Genomic DNA, 19,037 nt, shown 5'->3' with positions numbered 1-19,037 from the left:
AATAAAAACAACCACTTATTTAAAAGTAGTCTGAATAAAGGCTTCAAAACTCCAAAGTAATTTTCTGGTAAGAATTTCAAGTACTATACATCAGAAAGTATAAAACTGTTTGAAACAAACAAAAATCCTTAAGCCCCCCTAAAATGGAAACTATGAAAATGTGTGTCCCCCAAATATATGCAATAGTGCAAGACTTTTCCTCAAACATGGAAGACCTCATTCGTGGGGGGAAGAAAGATTTAATTTTACTTATATTGCCCAATACATGAAAAACAAAATGTGCGTCATTTGCTAGCTTACTAAATAGCAAACAGTTGCATAATTCAGAACCAATTTGCTACTATGTCGAGTGCATATTTTGTTTGTTTTTACTAAGATAGAATGGAGAAGTCTTCCATGCTAACAAGCAGCTTTAAGTGGTCACACTTATTTACTCCACTTCTTGCCTGAAACATCAGAAACTGGTATATACTGATTGCTCCAAGCATAAAATTGGATAAGTTTTGCCATACTTGCGGTTTACTGGAACTTGCTATAAAGACAGACAATAACCCAGCAGCTACAAACTTTGCTCACAGAACTGTTTAAAGATTCATGTAAAAATAAAAGATGTCCTCCCAGACTTAAATTCAGGAGCCACTAGGGTGCTGACATCAGTTCAAGAATTGTGCAAAATGAATGACAGTTCCCTGCCCCCCCAAATAGAAAATGCAAACACTTAAGAGCTGCTGTTCTTTTCTCTGAAAATTGCAGTATCCTCACTTCAGGTTTACTTGCCATTTAAGGAATCTGACTGCTTTTAAAATGTCACTAAAAATGTACATCAAGTTGATTGCCTTTTCCAAGCACTGAAGTGATACCTGTCAAGGTTCACATTCAAGCTAGGAGAAAAGTCAACTAGAGACTTACTCAAATAACTGACTTCCTCCTTTCCTCTCCCTCCCAAACACACAAGACTCCCTCCCTCCCACAAAGAACACAAAGTTGTTAACTGAAGAATAAGATAAATAATATGCTAGGTCCATTTTACTGATTTTAAAGATACTGCAATTTTTATACACTTCAATGATTTTTCAACGTTTTGCAGCTGTTTGGCTTTGCAGCACAGCAATTCATACACTATACTGTACAAAATTACCAGCAAGACTGGAATGATGTATTAATAGAAGGCACCATCATGCTTATTACATTACTAGAGAACAAAAATACAGTAAAGACAATTTTCACTGTACACAGCTTAAAGAAAGGAAAGAGGGGAGGAGGAGTGTGTTGAGCAGCCAGCCATCCCTGTACTGAAGAGGGGCAGGTAGAAAAATCTTAGATATGGAGCTACTAAATCTGGTCTAATAGTCAAGACCATAGCATTTGAAGTTCTGATTTTTGTTATTTAGTTCATAACTAAATGATTTCCTTCTGGAATATACTTGTAGTCTCGTTAAGGTTTATGTGTACACACGCTGGTCACAGCAAGCAGATAAAATGCCCTCACCATTTCACAAACTATTGTCTACTGGAAATGATGATGAAAGATTTTTTCCCCTGTTGCCTCCTGTTGCAGATGTCAATGTTAATGAGTTCAGAGTACCCATTAGTGCATTCTGATGAGTTTCTGTTGGTTTGTATTTTTGGGGGGAGCCAAGAAAAAAGGCAAGATTCTCCAATTGCACAAATTGCACTATTTGTGTTTCCAACATTAACAGGCAGAAACAGTAACACTTAAACAAAATGTGCAGAAGATTTTTTTTTTTTTTTTGACTCAAAGGACCTGAATTCAGTGGGCATGTCCTTTTAAGTTCGTTTTGTTGTAGATAGTTTAAGATACGGTCATTTTTCAGTCCTTAATTCTCCAAGTCTAGATTTATAAGTTAACAATGTGAATCCTGTTGTGAAATTGGGGAAATAATGTCCACCTCAATTTAACTGATAACCAAAAGATGCTTTTCACATCAAAGAAAGGATCAAAAAGGCTGTGTCACATTCCAAAGCCAAAAAAAATTAACAAGAATGCAAACACGATGAATAATGTACCACTGCCAAGACTCTGCCAACAGTGGAGCTTCAGCGACGCTGTCCTGTGAAGCGGCCTTCCATTTGCCCGGTTCCTCTTCCAGAGCCAAGTTTCTGTGCCATACCACCTCTTGGAGGAGGTCCTCTTCCATCACGATCACGCATCATTCCGCCACCCACTATTCCACGTGGACCACCAGGACCTCGATCATTGCGCCTAATATCCCTGCGATCATCACCACCACCTCTGGTTTCTCGCTCTCTTGCAGCTCTTGTTTTTTTCTCTTCCACATTTAAGCGTACCTCCCCTCGAAACATAATTGGCTTTAAAAGAGGAGAAAAATATTTATACAGGCAGGTTAGAGAACAGAAAAATATTAACCTGCACAGATAAGTTAGAAAATGTAAGAAATAAAACTTCCATGAAATTCTTACTACGCAATCTTTCCAAGCTTCAACAGAGCAAATTATGGAATTTAAAAGGATCCACACTTTAAACTTACTAACAAATTTTTATTCTTTGCATAAATACCATTTCATAATGAACTATTTTTAGCTTTACCATTAAAAATAAGATTTTCTATGGCTTTTAAATGCACCAATATTACATACAACAGAAATAATAAATTCTTGAATTATGCCCTTTAAAGCACTTACTTTTGCAATTAAGATTCTCTGAACTGGTTCAGAGTCATCAAAAACCACAAAACCAAAATTTGGAAGCTTTCCCCCAACACCCTTGGTATTGATGCGAAGTTCCACAACGTTTCCAAAACCTGTGAAAATATACATTACACCAAGGGTTAAGTATTTTAACAGAATATTTTGATGGCTTTAATTGTTCAGGATGAGTAACTTTAGTCTCCTTGATCCATTTCAAAAAATAAAAGTTGCAAGTTGCTACACCTAGTGACAACTAAGGTACATTCATTCATGTAAGCAATCACCTAAGATACCAAGAGCTAGCTTGGCTGCCTGTTCTGTTACCTTTCGACCTCTTTGTTAGTCCTTCCACAAGCAAAGTTAACTGCATAGTTTTAGACAATATATTTTGTCTAAAACTAATACATGGACTCATTTGCCAAATGAGTCCTATCTCCGAATTGAAGGCTGATCCATCCAGCTGTTTTCTCCAAGCTCTACCGAACCAGGTCAAGACTACACTAAGCAGTCACTGAGAAACATCTGATATAAGCTATTCCTTTCTGACCAATTAAGGTGAGACTGGTAGCTGGACACAAGTGTAAAGAGAGAAACATTTTTTTAAAAATTGGTTATGTTATAAAAAGCATATGCCTCCTGCTTAATTTAAAAGCAAAATAAACCACTTACTCATGAAGAATTCTTTCAGTTCATTTTCATCAATATCATGTGGCAAGTTACCAACAAAAAGCTGATGACTGTCTGGATAGCGAATTATCCTACGGTTGTCAGAGTCATTCTGTTCCATATCTCCTCTGCCTGAGGATAGGAATGCAGCCGATATTAAAGTTTACAATATTACATAAAAACCAGTTCAAAGCAATGAATGTTAAAAAAAAAAAAAATACTGATATTCCTGTTTTAGTTTAATAAGACCAGGTGAGCTCCTTAAAAAGGGGGCAGAAGTGCCTATTAAGTTAGAAAACAGTATGACGCTATTGTAAAGTGAGAATATTAACTAGGTTGCTAAAATCCCTTCTTCTAGATCTACTGGTCTGATTATACAAAAGCCAAATATTAATAATACAGGTATTCCTCCTTAACCAAACTTGCCATCAACCAGGAACCAAGCAGACTTCAGATAGTGAGGTATATTTCTACTAAATGTTTGCTTAGTCTTCTGAAAGTCACAAATTATTGTTGTTTGACATTATAGCCAAATCAGTAAATTTTAATAGCAATAATCTCAGTTATGTAGTCTTTTATACATATTAGGATACTATCATACACACAAGGAACACTAAGGTAAATAGGCATCACACAAGAAAAATCTGTCTAATAGCTGCATGAAAGAAGTTCAGAATTAAGGATCTCACTCAAGATCATAAATTCAATCAGTGGCTAAGCTAGGACTTCTGGTTTAGTAATACATGATTTTATTTTGTGGGGAATAACATTGTAAATTTGATGTATACTATCTTCTACCTTCTCCCAAAAGCAATCTAAACGTTCTTATATAATTCAAATAGAGGTACCACATATAATAGCTAACAATGTAAACAAGTCAAAAATCATGGCAACTTACTTAATACCTAAGACAATCAAAATAAGGAGAATCAGGGTGTGCTTAGTATTTATCTGTGAAGAGATAAGAGTGCTAAGTAAGAGAGTAGGTTAGGTCATTGGCAACTCAGTCTTGAATTCAGTAAGGGAGTAAGTTAGGTTGCTGGCAGCACGGTCTTTAAGAATTCTTTAAGAATTCAATTCTTGAAACCAGTGACAGTAACCAAATAAAACTTGTCTCAAAAGTTTTTTAAACCTTCAAAATACATGTCTCCATGGGTTGTCAACCAATCCTTCCCTAAAAGTTGGTTGTTCTGCCCAGACAGTGTTTCGGCAGGTTACCCACATCTTTAAGCAAACTTGATACCACAAGAATCTGTGTATAAAACACATTGTTTTTTTTAAAAGTTGTCTTTTCTGACCTTACAAGTAGTGCTAAATGCTAAACAGTCATAAAGGGGCTGACTTACCTGGTCTTGGTCCTCTAGGAGGGAAACCAGGTCGTTCTCTAGGCCGTTGTTCACGCACACGAGGTGGCTGAGACTGAACTTCTGGTTTAGCTTCAACTCTTGGCTAAAATAAAAGGGAAAAAACACATTATTAAAAAAAAAAATACTACAGGAAAAAAAGCCAACTAAAGTAACCATCACCAAGTCACTAGCAGGCATAATAGTAATTTTAAGTTTAGAATGTTTTTACCATAGTTTCCTATGTATGTGAAAAGGAAATTTTTATAAAGATATTCTGTACCAATCTAGGACTGTAGGGTAGGTTTTGTCTTCCCACTCAAGGCTGTATAACTCACAATAAGCTGCATTTTATAATCACATTTTTTCATTAAAGCAATTCCAAGCTGTATCGACACTAAAATAGTATAAAAGGTATTGCTACAAAAACCACAAAAATGCAAGATGAGCCACTCCATGTAAATACATAAATAAAATTAAAAGCTATCTTTATCTTAGACAAGATTATATGACACATAATTTCTAAATATCTGGTCTGCTGCCCCTTCAAAGGTAACAGTGCTCAGTAATATCTCCTAAATACCATCATCTTAAAATCAATATTTTAATAGTTCAAAATATATAATTTAGCTTACTCCAGCACCTAAAAATGCTACCTTAAAGTTTAAATGCATGTTAAAAAGAAAAACATGGTAAGAACTTATAGGAACTTATATGTAACATTTCAAGTAGCCAAAAAACCCTTTTAGCTCCTTAGTGTTTTTCCTTATGTGCATTTATTTAAAGTATCAGCCACAACGATTTCCTTAACTGTCAGGGCTAGGCTGGGATGGGAGTAATAGGACATTTTGAGATGCCTTCCAAAAGTGTCTGCTAGCTGCTGAATTAAACACATATAACTAAAGTAACTATTTTTAAAACAAAATAACATCCATATCTGCTATTTATTACCTTTTCCTGAATACAACAGCATTTTCAGTACTATAACCTCTTCAGGCCTTCTATTGCCCAAATAATTACGGTCCAAGAAAGAGACAAAAGAAATAAGCCTTCAAAGTATGCTGAAAACACCCAGCAGGATATGGAGAACATATTCCCAAATCAGAAAGCTAGAAATTTCAGTCTTGTCTTTAAAGGTCATCATCTCCGAAGACCTCAGTCTAAGCAGTGGCTCAAACTCTTTCATCATTTATATAACTGAGATATTAAAACTTGCAAGGACAAATTTGATACAAAAATGCTTCTTTCCAAAATGACGATTTATTGCAAATGATTTCAACTACTGTAACCAAGAGGTATAACTCCTAAACTAGAAGTTTAACAGGTTTGCCTGCCTCTTCCCAAATTCTGTTTTCCTCCATATAGATGTTCCATTTCCCTCAAGATAAAATTGATCCCCATGTTCTAAAATTCTGCCAGTTAAAAAATAAAAATTTTATCCCTCTCCAGCTTTTAAAAATTTCTATGTATTTATTCCTATAAGGCCCATCTTTATTCATTTTTACATCACCCAAAGAACAAAGCATAGTGCTGTTAGACACAGATGTTCAGTAATTACTGGTTCATTTAAAATTAAATTACATTTTTACTCCTCTGACCCAAAACATGCAAGTGAATGTTCTATGTCTGACAAGGAGGTCTAAATGATAGCCCTGAAAACCATCGCTATCTGTATTTGAAGTTTAACACTCAAGAATTTGATACAAAATGTGATGCCTAAAAAAGGCAGTCATTTAGGAATTTAAATTAAAGGGGTCTAAAAGCACACCTTACTTTAGTATGACTGTAAAACAGAATTAAAGAAGTATTCTGTTTAAAGGTTAATAAAGCTAGTGTATTACTGGCAATTAACAGAAACAGCAAATGTACCTTGTATTAAAAAATTTCAGAAAAACCTTAGACTCATCCAATCCAAATGTTATCAAAGAACTTGAGTTCCCAGCCTTGACTGATTTAAATTCTTCTCAAAACAGATATCCAAAAGTAACCACAAGTAGGAAAATAAAAGTTTCTTCCTTATCCTTACAGAAATTAAAATTAAAAGCAGATGAATTTAAGTAATTTCCAACATCTTACATATAACTCATACCACTGATTTAGCAACTTGACTTCAAGTAGGTATTTGATGATGCCAGTGCAAGAAAAATCAGACACCAAAAAGCTAACAATGTCCCTTCAATAAATGGTTTAACGTATGTTAACTAAGCCACCTGTGTACTTACAATTCTTCAGGCCCATTTTCATGATTAAAACTAACAGTTATTCTGTATGGATAACTGGCTAATATACCACATACTACTACTTAGGGCCTTATAATTAATTCCATGTAACCAGAAAGCATGATCAAATGACAAATCCCACAAATTAAGGTCAGAATATTAAAAAAAATAAATAAATAATCAAGTCAATAAAAGCAGGTATAACCACAACCAATAAACAAGTCCTTCAATTAAACATAGGCTATTTACATGAACTAGTCAACTTCCAGACAAAACCTTACCAAGAAATTAACTTACATACTTCTAAATCAATGCCTACTAATACCCCCAAATTAGATCTAGTTCCCTTTTATCAGTAATCTCAGTTAACAGTGTAAGGAAATGAACACAACACAAAAGTAATAAAATAAAATTGAAGGATTATTAAGTGGAAATATCATGAATCCATTCTAAGTACAACCTAAACAGATCAGAAAGTTCTTTTAAAGTTTAAATTTTAAACATTTAAAAATGTTTTATTAAACGGGAGGCTTAGGAAATACAAGCTAGTTTCTTACAACTTGAAAAATATCTTCAAAAACACTCAAAGTATTCTTCTTTGATACAAACACAGATAGATATATTACCCTCCAGCGAGGTGTTAAAAAATATGTGGGTTTACATGAGTCACATATGGACTCTGGTGTTCAACTGCATGAAATGAAAGCCCAGTCCTACTATTTACTTAACTGTCTGATCACGGATAAGTAACTCGAGGCCTCAATTTTCCTATCTCTAAAATGGAAATAACAGTATTCACTCTGACAGGGTGGTTATAAAGATTCAACGAGAATGAATATAAAGTGCTAACCACAATGCGTGGCACACATTAAAGGCATAATAAGCATTAGCTATTTTAACTTTTAACCAATATATGTAGCCAACTCTCTGAAATAACAATCCAAAGCTTCCAAATCCAAATCTGACAGGAAATCAAGATTTCAAAAGAAAAGTCACAAGTCATTTATCAGGTCTTTAGACACGTTGAAAAGCACAAACAATAGTGGGCAAACTAATTTCCTTCATTAAGATAGAACTCTGGCTGACAATCTGAGGTAACCATTCATCGTTTCCTGAATATCTAACTGAAACAAGTATTATGGGACCAGACCATGTATTCTAGTTTATGTAGCTGACTAGACTGCATACCAACACCAGAAAGACTAAACTACTAGTTAGTTTTGAAACCTCAAAGTTTCACTTTTTAGAGAACATAAAAGATGCACAAACTAACATTTTAAATGTAAATTTTCTAATGGAATGAAGTTTAACACAAAATGTAACAAAAAGAATTGGACATCCTCTTTATGCCTAGAAACTTAAACAGAATTTGGTTGACTCTAAACTGTATCATCTAACAAACATCTTAGGTAGCCAGCGTCTTATTTTCACATTTTTGAAAGCTCTGAAATGGGTAAGATGACAAACAGACAAAAAGCAGAATACTGGAATGATCAATTAAGGTGAACGCTACAGTCATAAGTTGGTACAGGCTTCAATTAAATGGTGTGAACCACTTACAGACTGAGAGCTTAGGCAGTGTACATTAAAAAATTTTGTTTTTTTAAAAAAACAATGTTTTTTTATTTTTATAACACCACACTACTTTGGTGCCTTTCCAAATTCCTTACCTAAAATATTTTTTGCTAAATAAAATATAAAGCTTTTTAAAAAGGAACATTTTTTTACTTTAAGAAGCCTTTTAATATTATATATATTGGTAAACAATATTATATATTGGTAAAACCAACTTAATCTGTATTTCACACACCCAAACCCCAAATACCACCTATGTAGATGATGAATGGAGAGTTGGCATTTAAAGTGGGTGCACTGACATTTAATACAATTTTTTTGTATATTCAATCCGTAATTTCTGATTGACTCATTTTAAAAAGTATTAAAAAATAAGCAATTGGCAATGTAACAAGGATACAATCCAATGTGTTCACAGATTGGTTACCTGTGAGACTGGTGCTTTAACATGGGGTGGAATTCCAGAGGAAGAAACAGTACCACTAGGAGGCAGGTTTTTACTGGTCACTGAAGCCCAGGAGAAAGCCTGCAGGAAATGCAACAAACCTAGACTACTAATCATGGAAAACCACCAACATTCCTATAGGGAAATTCCCAAATATATATTTTCTTTTCATTTCTAAACTATTGCTCTATATTGGAGGACTCCTAAAAGAAAGGCACACACACACATGCCAGTCTATGTGCCAGCTTTCGAAATCTCATTATGCAAGATTATTTATAACCGTTTTGTCTGAACCACTAAATAAAACCACACGCAAGTTCCTACACACTCTAAGCAGATGAGCAAGTGGCAAACAAAACCACTAACAACTAAACATGCTAGAAAAATCTGAACCTAACAGAACCAATTTCTTTCCCTTTTTGGGGTAAGACAGGGTGTGTGATGGTGTAAAGGGGAGAGGGGAAGGATAGGAAAGAAGAGAGTACCAGCTGGAAACTTTAACAGACATTCACAAATTGAACAAGGAATCTCCTCCTCTCACTATCCAAGTATACTTTAACCTTCTACTTTACAGGAAGATAAAAGAAGTTTTAGGTAGGCTTACATGATACACTAAGGGTGTCACTCATAATTCCAAGATAGTTCAATTGGTGCAGTAAGGAAATTGATCCCATTTAAACCACAAACATTAGGTATCTCTTCTTTGAATTACAGACCAACTTGTGTAAGTTGGGAAATTGCATGACTCCTGGTGCATATGTGCTTACAGCATTTAGTACAGAATGAAAGACCGACAGCCTTATTTACATGGAACCAAATAATTTCATGTAAGTTACTAAACACTGCATACAGACAAAGGATTGACCTTAAGATATAAATTTCACTCTTAGGGGGTATGGGGGAAGGAAACAATGAAATTTTCTCAGGATAACAAAAAACCCCACAGCTTCTTTCATATACATAAGAAAGTATATTACTATATTAAATAATTTAACATAAGAGAACAAAGGTCATGCTTCATTAATGGCACCAAGTATGAAAGTGTGATGTTACAGGTCTGAAGAGTTTCTTTGATCTCACCTTTGGTGGTTCTTGTGGCAGAGAAACAGGTTCTGCAGGAGGAGGAGTAGCAGATTTCTCCTCTAATTCTTCTAAGTTCTTCTCCTCAACCTGTGGTTTCAGCTCTTCAGCTTTCGTTTCAGATTCTGGCTCAGGTTCAGGTTCATGAGAGGACTCTTCCAAAGGCTCCTCTATGCCATTACTAAAATAAATATTTAGTTCACTTTTCAGTAGAAGTAATATGATTAGTTCAAGTAAGATAAAATTCAATTTCTCTCTAAAGTAATGAACATAACGAGTTAATTGCCAATAACCTGTACTGTTTCTATAAAGTGTTTTGAAGCAAAATTCCAATAAGAACTAGAAGGTAGAAAGGAGTAATACTCTCAAGCAGCAATTCTTTAACCTTAACTCTTTTAAATTAAATAAAACAATTCTTTGAAAATTTCTTTCATACATGTAATAGGTAGTTTCATCAAAAATTTACTTCCAATAATTATTCTAGGTACAGAAACCAGCTTGCCGACATCACAGTTCAGATCAAATTTGACCTTGCAAACACTGTTCTTACGTCACAGGGTGAGCTTCATAGTAACCACTGTTAGCATTTTCTTGCACAGGTTCCGGAGATGGTTGCCTTTCTTCTTGTTCTTCTTCTACTTCATCTTCCGATTCTGGCAATACATAATACATCATATCTTTTAAGAGGCCTAACAATTTCTAATACACATATATTTTTAATATGTGTAATGTATTTTTATAATAATTTAAGGAGGTGGTATGATAGCAAAAAAAAAAAAAAGTCGAATATTTTACAGAGGCATTCAACTGCAATATTCCCTATTCTCTCAAAAACTGGAGAGAGCAAGCATGATTAAGTTTGGTGTTTATTATATTCTATTGTAAAAAGATCTTTTAGTAAGAAAGAAAAAGGTAGGAAATATATTAAAGCCATGATTCAGTTTCCTTTGTCACATCTATTTCATAGAGCAATGATAAATGAAACAAACCAATGTTTATCAATGGAAGATCAAATAATTATGGTATAGTTACAAAATGAACACCCAACAAAGAAGTGAAAAAAGTAAACCGAGCCAGCATAATTCCATTTTTGTAAAAGTAAGCGTTGGTAAGTACAGAATCCAAGAGAATTCTACAACAGACACCAAACTTGGTTATCTATAGAGGATGAAACTAGGGAAACTTTTCAGGGAAACCTTTTTTCACTTTCTATGTCTGATTTTTGTATAATTTCACATAATGGACATCTATTTTTTTTTTATAACTAAAAAAAAAAAGGAGAAAAGGGAATTTGACTCTGTTGCAATAAAAAGGCAAATTTCTATAAATTTCATAGTCATAGAAATTAAACTGTTCTTAAAGAATACTGACACAGCCCTTCTAGATTCAAAGTTAACCTCACCTTCATCAAGTTCTGGTTCAGAATCACCAAATACTTCATCTTCATAACGAAACATATCATTGTGAACATAAAATTTATTTGGAACAGATCCCTATAGGAGAAAAACATGTAAATATTCCATAAATACCCATGAATTTGGTATTATATAAAAAACAAATTATATGATATACACATTTTAAATTTCAATATTAGAGAAACAATCTGAACTCAACATAATTTTCCATAGCTGAACATACTATGATGTTAAACTAAAAAATCACTCAAAAAATATTACAACTCAAGAAACAGCTACCTACTCAAGAGAACCAACAGAACTTTTCCATTTCGTTTTCAAAACGTAACTGTTAAAATATACCCATATACTTCTGGTACTGTTTCTGCAATCTTAATCATCCATTTACTCGCTTGTAAGAGTTTCTAACTTTGAATTCCGAATAATCAAAGCACACGCGCTTGCACACATATGCTCAAATTATAACAGATCCAACACAAATTTCTCAAAAATAGCAATATGCAAGTCTACATCTATTAGAAGAAATTCTTGGACACTGCGACCAATAACAACTAAATTAAATCATATAAATAAAATTACGTGAGATGAAAACTTACCTCGGGAGCCAGAACAAAGGTTTGCATAAACTTCCTCTCTGGCTGTCCACTGTTAGACAGCAAACCCATGACCTGGACAACTACTCCATCACTCAAGGTTGCATGAGCATCCACATGACGAATTTTAGTATGACATTCACTGAAGTTCAGAGATAATACTTTGTGGTGTATATCCTTTATTAGGGAAGGGGAGAAAACAAACTCTTGTGATACCGCGTTACCTACACAATATTATTACCCACCCTCATTGATTTCCCTACAACTCTTTTTTTTTTTGAGACAGAGTCTCATTGTGGTGCCCGGGCTAGAGTGAGTGCCGTGGCGTCAGCCTAGCTCACAGCAACCTCAAACTCCTGGGCTCGAGCGATCCTCCTGCCTCAGCCTCCTGCGTAGCTGAAACTACAGGCATGTGCCACCATGCCCGGCTAATTTTTTCTATATATTTTTAGTTGTCCGATTAATTTCTTTCTAATTTTAGTAGAGACGGGGTCTCGCTCTTGCTCAGGCTGGTCTCGAACTCCTGAGCTCAAACAATCCGCCCGCCTCGGCCTCCCAGAGCTAGGATTAGAGGCGTGAGCCACCGCGCCGGGCCTTCCCTACAACTCTTAAATGTTAATTATTTAAGCTTTCTGCCTCATTTGAATCCATTCTACCATGCCATGCATCACTGCCAGACTGAAGCTCCTAATGTCACCCCTCCTGTGCAAGAAATCACAATGGCTCTCTAATATTGTACAGTAATCTGGGCTTTGTACAGCTTTCTCCCACTTTTCTATACTAAATATTCTCACTAACTGTATCGACCACTCCTTGACCTCACACCTAAATTTACTTCACTGTGTATTTGCTGATGCCATTTTTTCTACTTCCAATTTCTTCTTATTTGGTAAGGCCAAATCCTATAGAATCTTGCTGAAGTCTCGCATCCAATACGAAGTCTTCCCTCCCCGTTAGACTATAAGGAGCATACACTCCTGTGCGTTCCCATAACGCAGGGTTTAGCCCACACTGTGTAAACTTAATACATTATCTCTACTCTTTCATGTATAAAATATATCAAGGACAGAAAACATCCCATTGTCTCCTTTGTATCCATTCTAATGTAATACCATGTTTCATACAAAAATGGATGTTTAAGAAAGAACTCAAAGCACCTTTGACAATTATTGAAAGAAACTCCAGTTACAAATAATGATCATATTAAAGAAATCCATGGGCACGTGAAGGCTATTTTAAAATCTCTATCATAACACAAAAAAATTTCTAAAACATATGAAACTGATACATACATTTTGGCCATAAACTGCTTCCTGGGGCTTTCCACTAGCATCTACTCCACCATGAACATAGGAAGAATTCCTGCCATAAAACCTGCAAAACCATTGATAATTAATGAACTGTGAAAAAAAGCCTAAGACGCAGTAGAGTTCTGATGTCAGCCAGAGTAAGTTCCAGGTCTGGTTCTATCACCAATTAGTTGTGTAATCTTGGGTAAGTTACTTAAGGTCTTTAAGTTCAGCTTCCTTGGTTATAAATCAGTGGTAACCACTCCACAGGGTTGTTGTAAAGATTAAATCAGTAATGTACATAGAATGCTTAGTGTATCTGGCATACAAAGTAGACAATCATTACCTATGCTCATTTAATTCTTATCACATCCGTTTTTTGGTAAGTGGAAGCATGAAACAGTCTTGACTATTTAGTAAATTCTAAATACAGACACTATAGTAATTGATCCACTTCTTCCCTTCAAATACAAAAACTCAGCTGTCTAGATATGTTTAGGAATCAGAGTTTAACACTCTATTCAGATCTCCAAATAATTATTAATTCTAAAAGCTTAGGTAGGAACAGTTTAGATTTAAAATAATTAAGATAATTCAGAGACCATGTCAAAAATCTAAAATTACTTCAGCATTGAATTTGTTAATATTTTTGTGCTAAGTACATGATAAATTAATCTTCTCTTGTATTACCAAAAGCAATTAGAACATCTCTCTGAATTGAGGTTATCAAAGATACAAAGTTAATTTTTTTCATAAAGAGAACTCAGCTCCTATCCTAAAAAAAAAACATGTAAGAGCTTTCTTTAAGCCAAGCAATGTTTTCAGTGCATTACATATATTGATTCATTTAACCCTCTTAACAACCTCATGAAATAAATGCTATCGTCTCAGTGAACAGAGTGTTCAGAAGAGGTTAAAGAACTCCACTAAGGTCATATATCCTACCAAGTGGGTAGCTAAGACAAGAACCCAGTCTCGCTCCAGAGTCCATGGTTTTTAACTATTAACTTATACTTTTAAATTCATATTATTTTCTCTCATGTACTATTGGCAAGCAAGTAAACTGGCATTATTTTTGCAGAGGACAATCTGGCAGAGTAGGAGGGGAAGGGAGAGAGGGGGGAGGGGAAGGGGGGGGAGAGAGAGAGAGTGTGTGTGTGTGTGTGTGTTTATGAAAAGCCTTAGAAATGATCAAACCTTTGATGCAACAATTCTTCCAGGAACTTATTCTAAGAAAATAACTAGCAAGGTACACAAAATGCACATTTGAGGATATTCATTATAGCATTGCTTATAAAAAGTAAAAAATTACCTCATAATACCCTGAAATAAAAAAAAAAGTGAAAAATTATAAACCACCTAAATTTTCATTAAGAGGGAAATTGGTTAAATGAGCTAGCTATAAAATGGAAGTTTGTGCCACTTAACATGATGTTGTACAGCCTTGTTTTAATTTTTGCTTTGTCACTTAAAAAAAAAAAAACTAATACTACCTATAATCATGAAAAGACCAAATTTCACATATCACTAGGCCCTATTAATTTCATTCTTCCCCATCTCCCTCACATATACTGTCAACAAAAATGTCTTTATTTTTACAATTAGAAAAACATACAGCTATTCATGTGGGGTTTATGGGGGGGGTACGCGTTAGTTATACTTTATATCTACTGCATTCTAGTTGAGTGGCTGGAGGCTCTCTAGTCAGAATTGGGCCTGAATACTGGCTATGGCTAGCTCATTTACTTATTGCATGATCCTGGATGAATTACTAATCTCGGATGCCCAATATGTAAAGTGAGTAATAAAAGCACCTTCACTTTGTAAGACTGTCATAAGGATTACATGAGATAATATACTAATGGAAGTACTTAAGAGACCCTAGCAAACAGTAAATATAAAAACGTCTTCTGGAATAAGGCAGAAAATACTACACAGATAAAGGAACGTAAGTCTTTTAAACAGCCTTCCCCACATCAAGTGGCAGTGAAATATTTATCCGTAACTCACTTACCCGGTGTGTCCTACAATACACGCAAAGTCTAATTCCACTTGCTAAGATATAACCAGATGACAAATTAATAAGTACTACCCACAATGTAAATCAATTTCATTTCAATCTCTGGAAAAAATAAGCTCAAAGATGTCCCAACATTTGCCAAGATATTATAATAAACAAGGCTACTACTGCTGCTCTACCAATACTATTTTTGCAGATTAGAAGAAATACAAATTTCCCCAAGTACAATCATTTAACCGATTCATTCCCCAACACTGTTTGGGAGGACTTAAATGATTTAAACCAATGATTTCAAATTGCATACTGGAAAACCATTAGTTGGTCAGGCCCAAGATTTTTTTAAATGAAAAATAAAATACCAGAGTATATATAAAAATATGAATGTGTTATGTACTGGGATGTGGTGTGAGGTGTTTTTCTTGCTGTGAACCAGTCAAAAGCACTGGTTTTACACATCAGATGGTTAAAATATTGAATATGGTTTAGAGATATTTACAAAGACACTGTCAGGTTATGAGGAAGCAGGAGAGGAAAAATACATGTAGTCATACCCCCCCAAAACTAAATAAAAACACTAAACAATGTTTAAAATTTACCTGTGTAAATATTCTGGAGCTTTATTCAGCAAAGTATAATATTGCCTCACAAACTCCCGCCCTACAAGCAGCGGACTGGGCTTCTCCATAACCATTTCTTTGCTGCACAATGTCAAATGCTGAGGAAGCAAACACAAGAATAACAATTATCAAAAAGTCATCTTTGTAAACTATCATGAAGTAAGTTTTCTTAGCCATATAACTGGGATTAAAGTAAAGTAACATCGATTATTAAAAAGTAATTTACATGCTGGGCGCAGTGGCCTGTGCCTATAATCCCAGCTACCTGGGAGGATCCCTTAACCCCAGGAGTTAGAGAGCAGCCTGGGCAACGCGGCAGGATCCTGTCTCAGAAAACAACAGAAAAACAAACCAAAAATAATTTACAACAGCAAAATAATAAATTTCTAATTACTACCTGTAAGGTAACCTCCAACATTTGCGTCTCCCTTTCTATTTCTTGATTTCCCTATCCATCAGTACTGGAGGAAGTAGCACCTTTGTTCTTATTCCCAAAAGAGTCCAAAGTTGCCTCAGACTAAGTATACCATAGCTTAGTCCTTCTATTCACATTGCCTTTTTTCCTCTGGGGACCAAAATCTACATTCCTGGATTGCAGTGGTTTCATTTCAGAAAGCTAGGCAGAAGGCACAAGTTAGGCCTTAGAGATTACACTCATCATGGCAAAGTACTGTGACTTATGTCTTTGTATTCTCTTCTTCTGGGAATTAACTTCACTGTTTTCGAAATAGTAATAATGATTAATAACCAGCTATAACCTCAGTACTCAAAGACAATCCTTTTTTCCATTTTGCATTATGTCTTTCCAATCTTTCCATTAGTTAAGCATCTCACTACATCAGGTACTGTCTACGGTAAATGGGATACTCTGGTGAACAGGATAGTCTCTAACTCTCAAGGAGTTTACAGTCTGTCAAGAAAACAAACTGGAAACTCAATAGAATGGGTTAAGTACTATGATAAAGTACCTCTAAGCTGAAACCTCAAAGATAGAGGTCAAGAAAAACTAGCACAGGTCAGGCGCGGTGGCTCACGCCTGTAATCCTAGCGCTCTGGGAGGTTGAGGCGGGCGGTTTGTTTGAGCTCAGGAGTTTGAGACCAGCCCAAGCAAGAACAAGACCCTGTCTCTACTAAAAATAGAAAAATTAGCCGGGCTTGGTGGTGCATGCCTGTAGTCCCAGCTACTCGGGAGGCTGACGCAGGAGGATCACTTGAGCCCAGGCGTTTGAGGTTGCTGTGAGCTAGGCTGATGCCACAGCATTCTAGCCTGGCAACACAGTGAGACTCTGTCTCAAAAAAAAAAAAAAAAAAAACTAGCACAAAATAAACCCTTCTCTTCATTTACTTTACGCATATAGCCCAGCACAGTCAAAGTTATTACATTAGGAACTGGGGAGTACAAAGGAGAGAAAAAACTATGAAAATTCGAATATGACTTGTTTTTCCAAAAAACAAATATAATCAACTATCCTTTCCTATTACACTTATAAGTACTGAAAAAATAATCACAATAGCTAAGGGTGTATCTATTGGGCAAACCAGGGTGCAGTTTAAGTTCCTGCTTAACAAAGGTTTCCTTTAAATTAACTAAAAAATTTCACAGCCAAAGACAGTCCACCATAGTCATTACAATTGCGATTCTATCTTTAATAAAAACAGTACCAATAGTAGATCCTAAAAACTGCAGCTTTACACAATTCTAGTGATTTACAATTTAACTTTATGCTATTAGGTTCCTTGTTTTTCCTTTTTCAACTGTCCTCAAATTCTGAAACTTAACCAACAAAAATTCCGAAATCTAGTTAAATTTTTCTACAAAGCCTCACTTACTTTCAAAAATAGTTAATTCACAAAGCAAATCCAGATACTACCATTTCAGGTGCCGCTGGTTTTCCATCCAATTTAAAACTCCTAGTAATAAGGCTAACAACTCGAATGCCACATTTAAAGTAACAAAGCTAAGCAACACAGTATTTTTATTTTCAGTAATGAGATAAGGTGAAGAACAATAGACTATTTAGTAAAATTTCATAACTAAAATGTGAAAATCATAGATACTTTAATACTGTAACAAAACTGATGATAAAGTAATACTAAGACATGGGAAAATACTAAATTATCCTCTGAATAAAATAATTATAGTACAAAATAATTTTCTTCACGTTGTTAGTAAAAGAAATGCCATCAGGGATTGTTTCTGGGTTTTGGGATTATTGTTTCTGTTCTTGTCTCTCTTCTGTATTTCCATGCTTTCTCCTGCAACACTTGGCATTCGTCCCTAATCTACCACATTCGTAAAGTACATATTCACCTATCATTTGTCACTTACATATTTGTTTCTTTCTCAAATCAAAATAAAAAGGTACAGAATACACATATCAGTATCAAAGAAAGGCCAAAATACACTAAAGATTCATTTATAACAAATTCCAAGGGAGGCTTCAAATTGCCCATTATCTATACAGTCATTAAAGTATGATGTCCACAATATTGATTTAGATCAGAGACACACAGAAAGGCAATACAAGTAATTAATGCTTGATTTATCATTATTTAATAAATTAACATTTATCATAACATATTCAAAGGAGGTAACTTGAAAAGTGAATTTCAAATGGTAAACGACATAAGGCAATGCTTATCTGGTAAAATCTAACAGAACAGGCTATACAGAGTACACCTATTCTAAGCTGAAGAGGTGGCTCCCACAGGGAATGGTAAAACAAAACGAAGATGTTACTCAGAGAATGGTTTCAATTAATTATACTTACAGATCAGCTACTTCTATACTATAATTCCGATTTAAAATGATTCAGAATTTAGAGACCCAGAATGTAATTGATAGAAATCAACCAGAAAGTGAAGGTATTAGAGGAAAAAACAAAAAACCTCACTACTTACTTATCTACTATGTAACAGCAGGCTACTTCATATGTTCTTCACAAACAACTGACCTCTCACCCAACTTCCGATTCTCTCCCCAGTGTAGGGAGATTAACAGTTCAATGAATAAGGAATGACATCAAAGCATCACTTGGAACGGATTACAGGGGAACCACCAAACAAGGTAGTTTGGGTAACTGCAGGAAATAAGACTTTGAAAAC

General features: G+C 35.0%; 1 protein-coding gene across 4 annotated transcripts in view; it reads right to left on the bottom strand.

Annotated features, from left to right (window-relative positions):
* Positions 1–1,008: 1,008 nt before the first annotated feature.
* G3BP2 (GTPase activating protein (SH3 domain) binding protein 2) overlaps positions 1,009–19,037 on the bottom strand; it is a 77,511-nt gene continuing 59,482 nt past the window's right edge. For 3 of the 4 annotated variants that reach the window (XM_012650987.1, XM_012650986.1, XM_012650988.1), the window contains exons 2-12: positions 15,912–16,030; positions 13,299–13,380; positions 12,010–12,183; positions 11,401–11,491; positions 10,549–10,651; positions 9,999–10,179; positions 8,901–8,999; positions 4,683–4,785; positions 3,340–3,468; positions 2,665–2,783; positions 1,009–2,331 (exon numbers count right to left, since the gene is read on the bottom strand). In XM_012650987.1, coding sequence (XP_012506441.1) covers positions 2,059–2,331; positions 2,665–2,783; positions 3,340–3,468; positions 4,683–4,785; positions 8,901–8,999; positions 9,999–10,179; positions 10,549–10,651; positions 11,401–11,491; positions 12,010–12,183; positions 13,299–13,380; positions 15,912–16,006 — 1,449 coding nt within the window. In that variant the 5' untranslated portion in view covers positions 16,007–16,030 and the 3' untranslated portion in view covers positions 1,009–2,058. The remainder of the gene's footprint in view (positions 2,332–2,664; positions 2,784–3,339; positions 3,469–4,682; positions 4,786–8,900; positions 9,000–9,998; positions 10,180–10,548; positions 10,652–11,400; positions 11,492–12,009; positions 12,184–13,298; positions 13,381–15,911; positions 16,031–19,037) is intronic. The other variant, XM_012650989.1, reaches the window with a different exon arrangement.

The sequence above is a fragment of the Propithecus coquereli genome, unplaced genomic scaffold (assembly GCF_000956105.1).
Source record: "Propithecus coquereli isolate 6110/MARCELLA unplaced genomic scaffold, Pcoq_1.0 Scaffold343, whole genome shotgun sequence".
Lineage (NCBI taxonomy): Eukaryota > Metazoa > Chordata > Mammalia > Primates > Indriidae > Propithecus > Propithecus coquereli.
The sequence above is the reverse complement of the archived record's forward strand: the minus strand, read 5'-3'. Positions and strand labels throughout refer to the sequence as shown.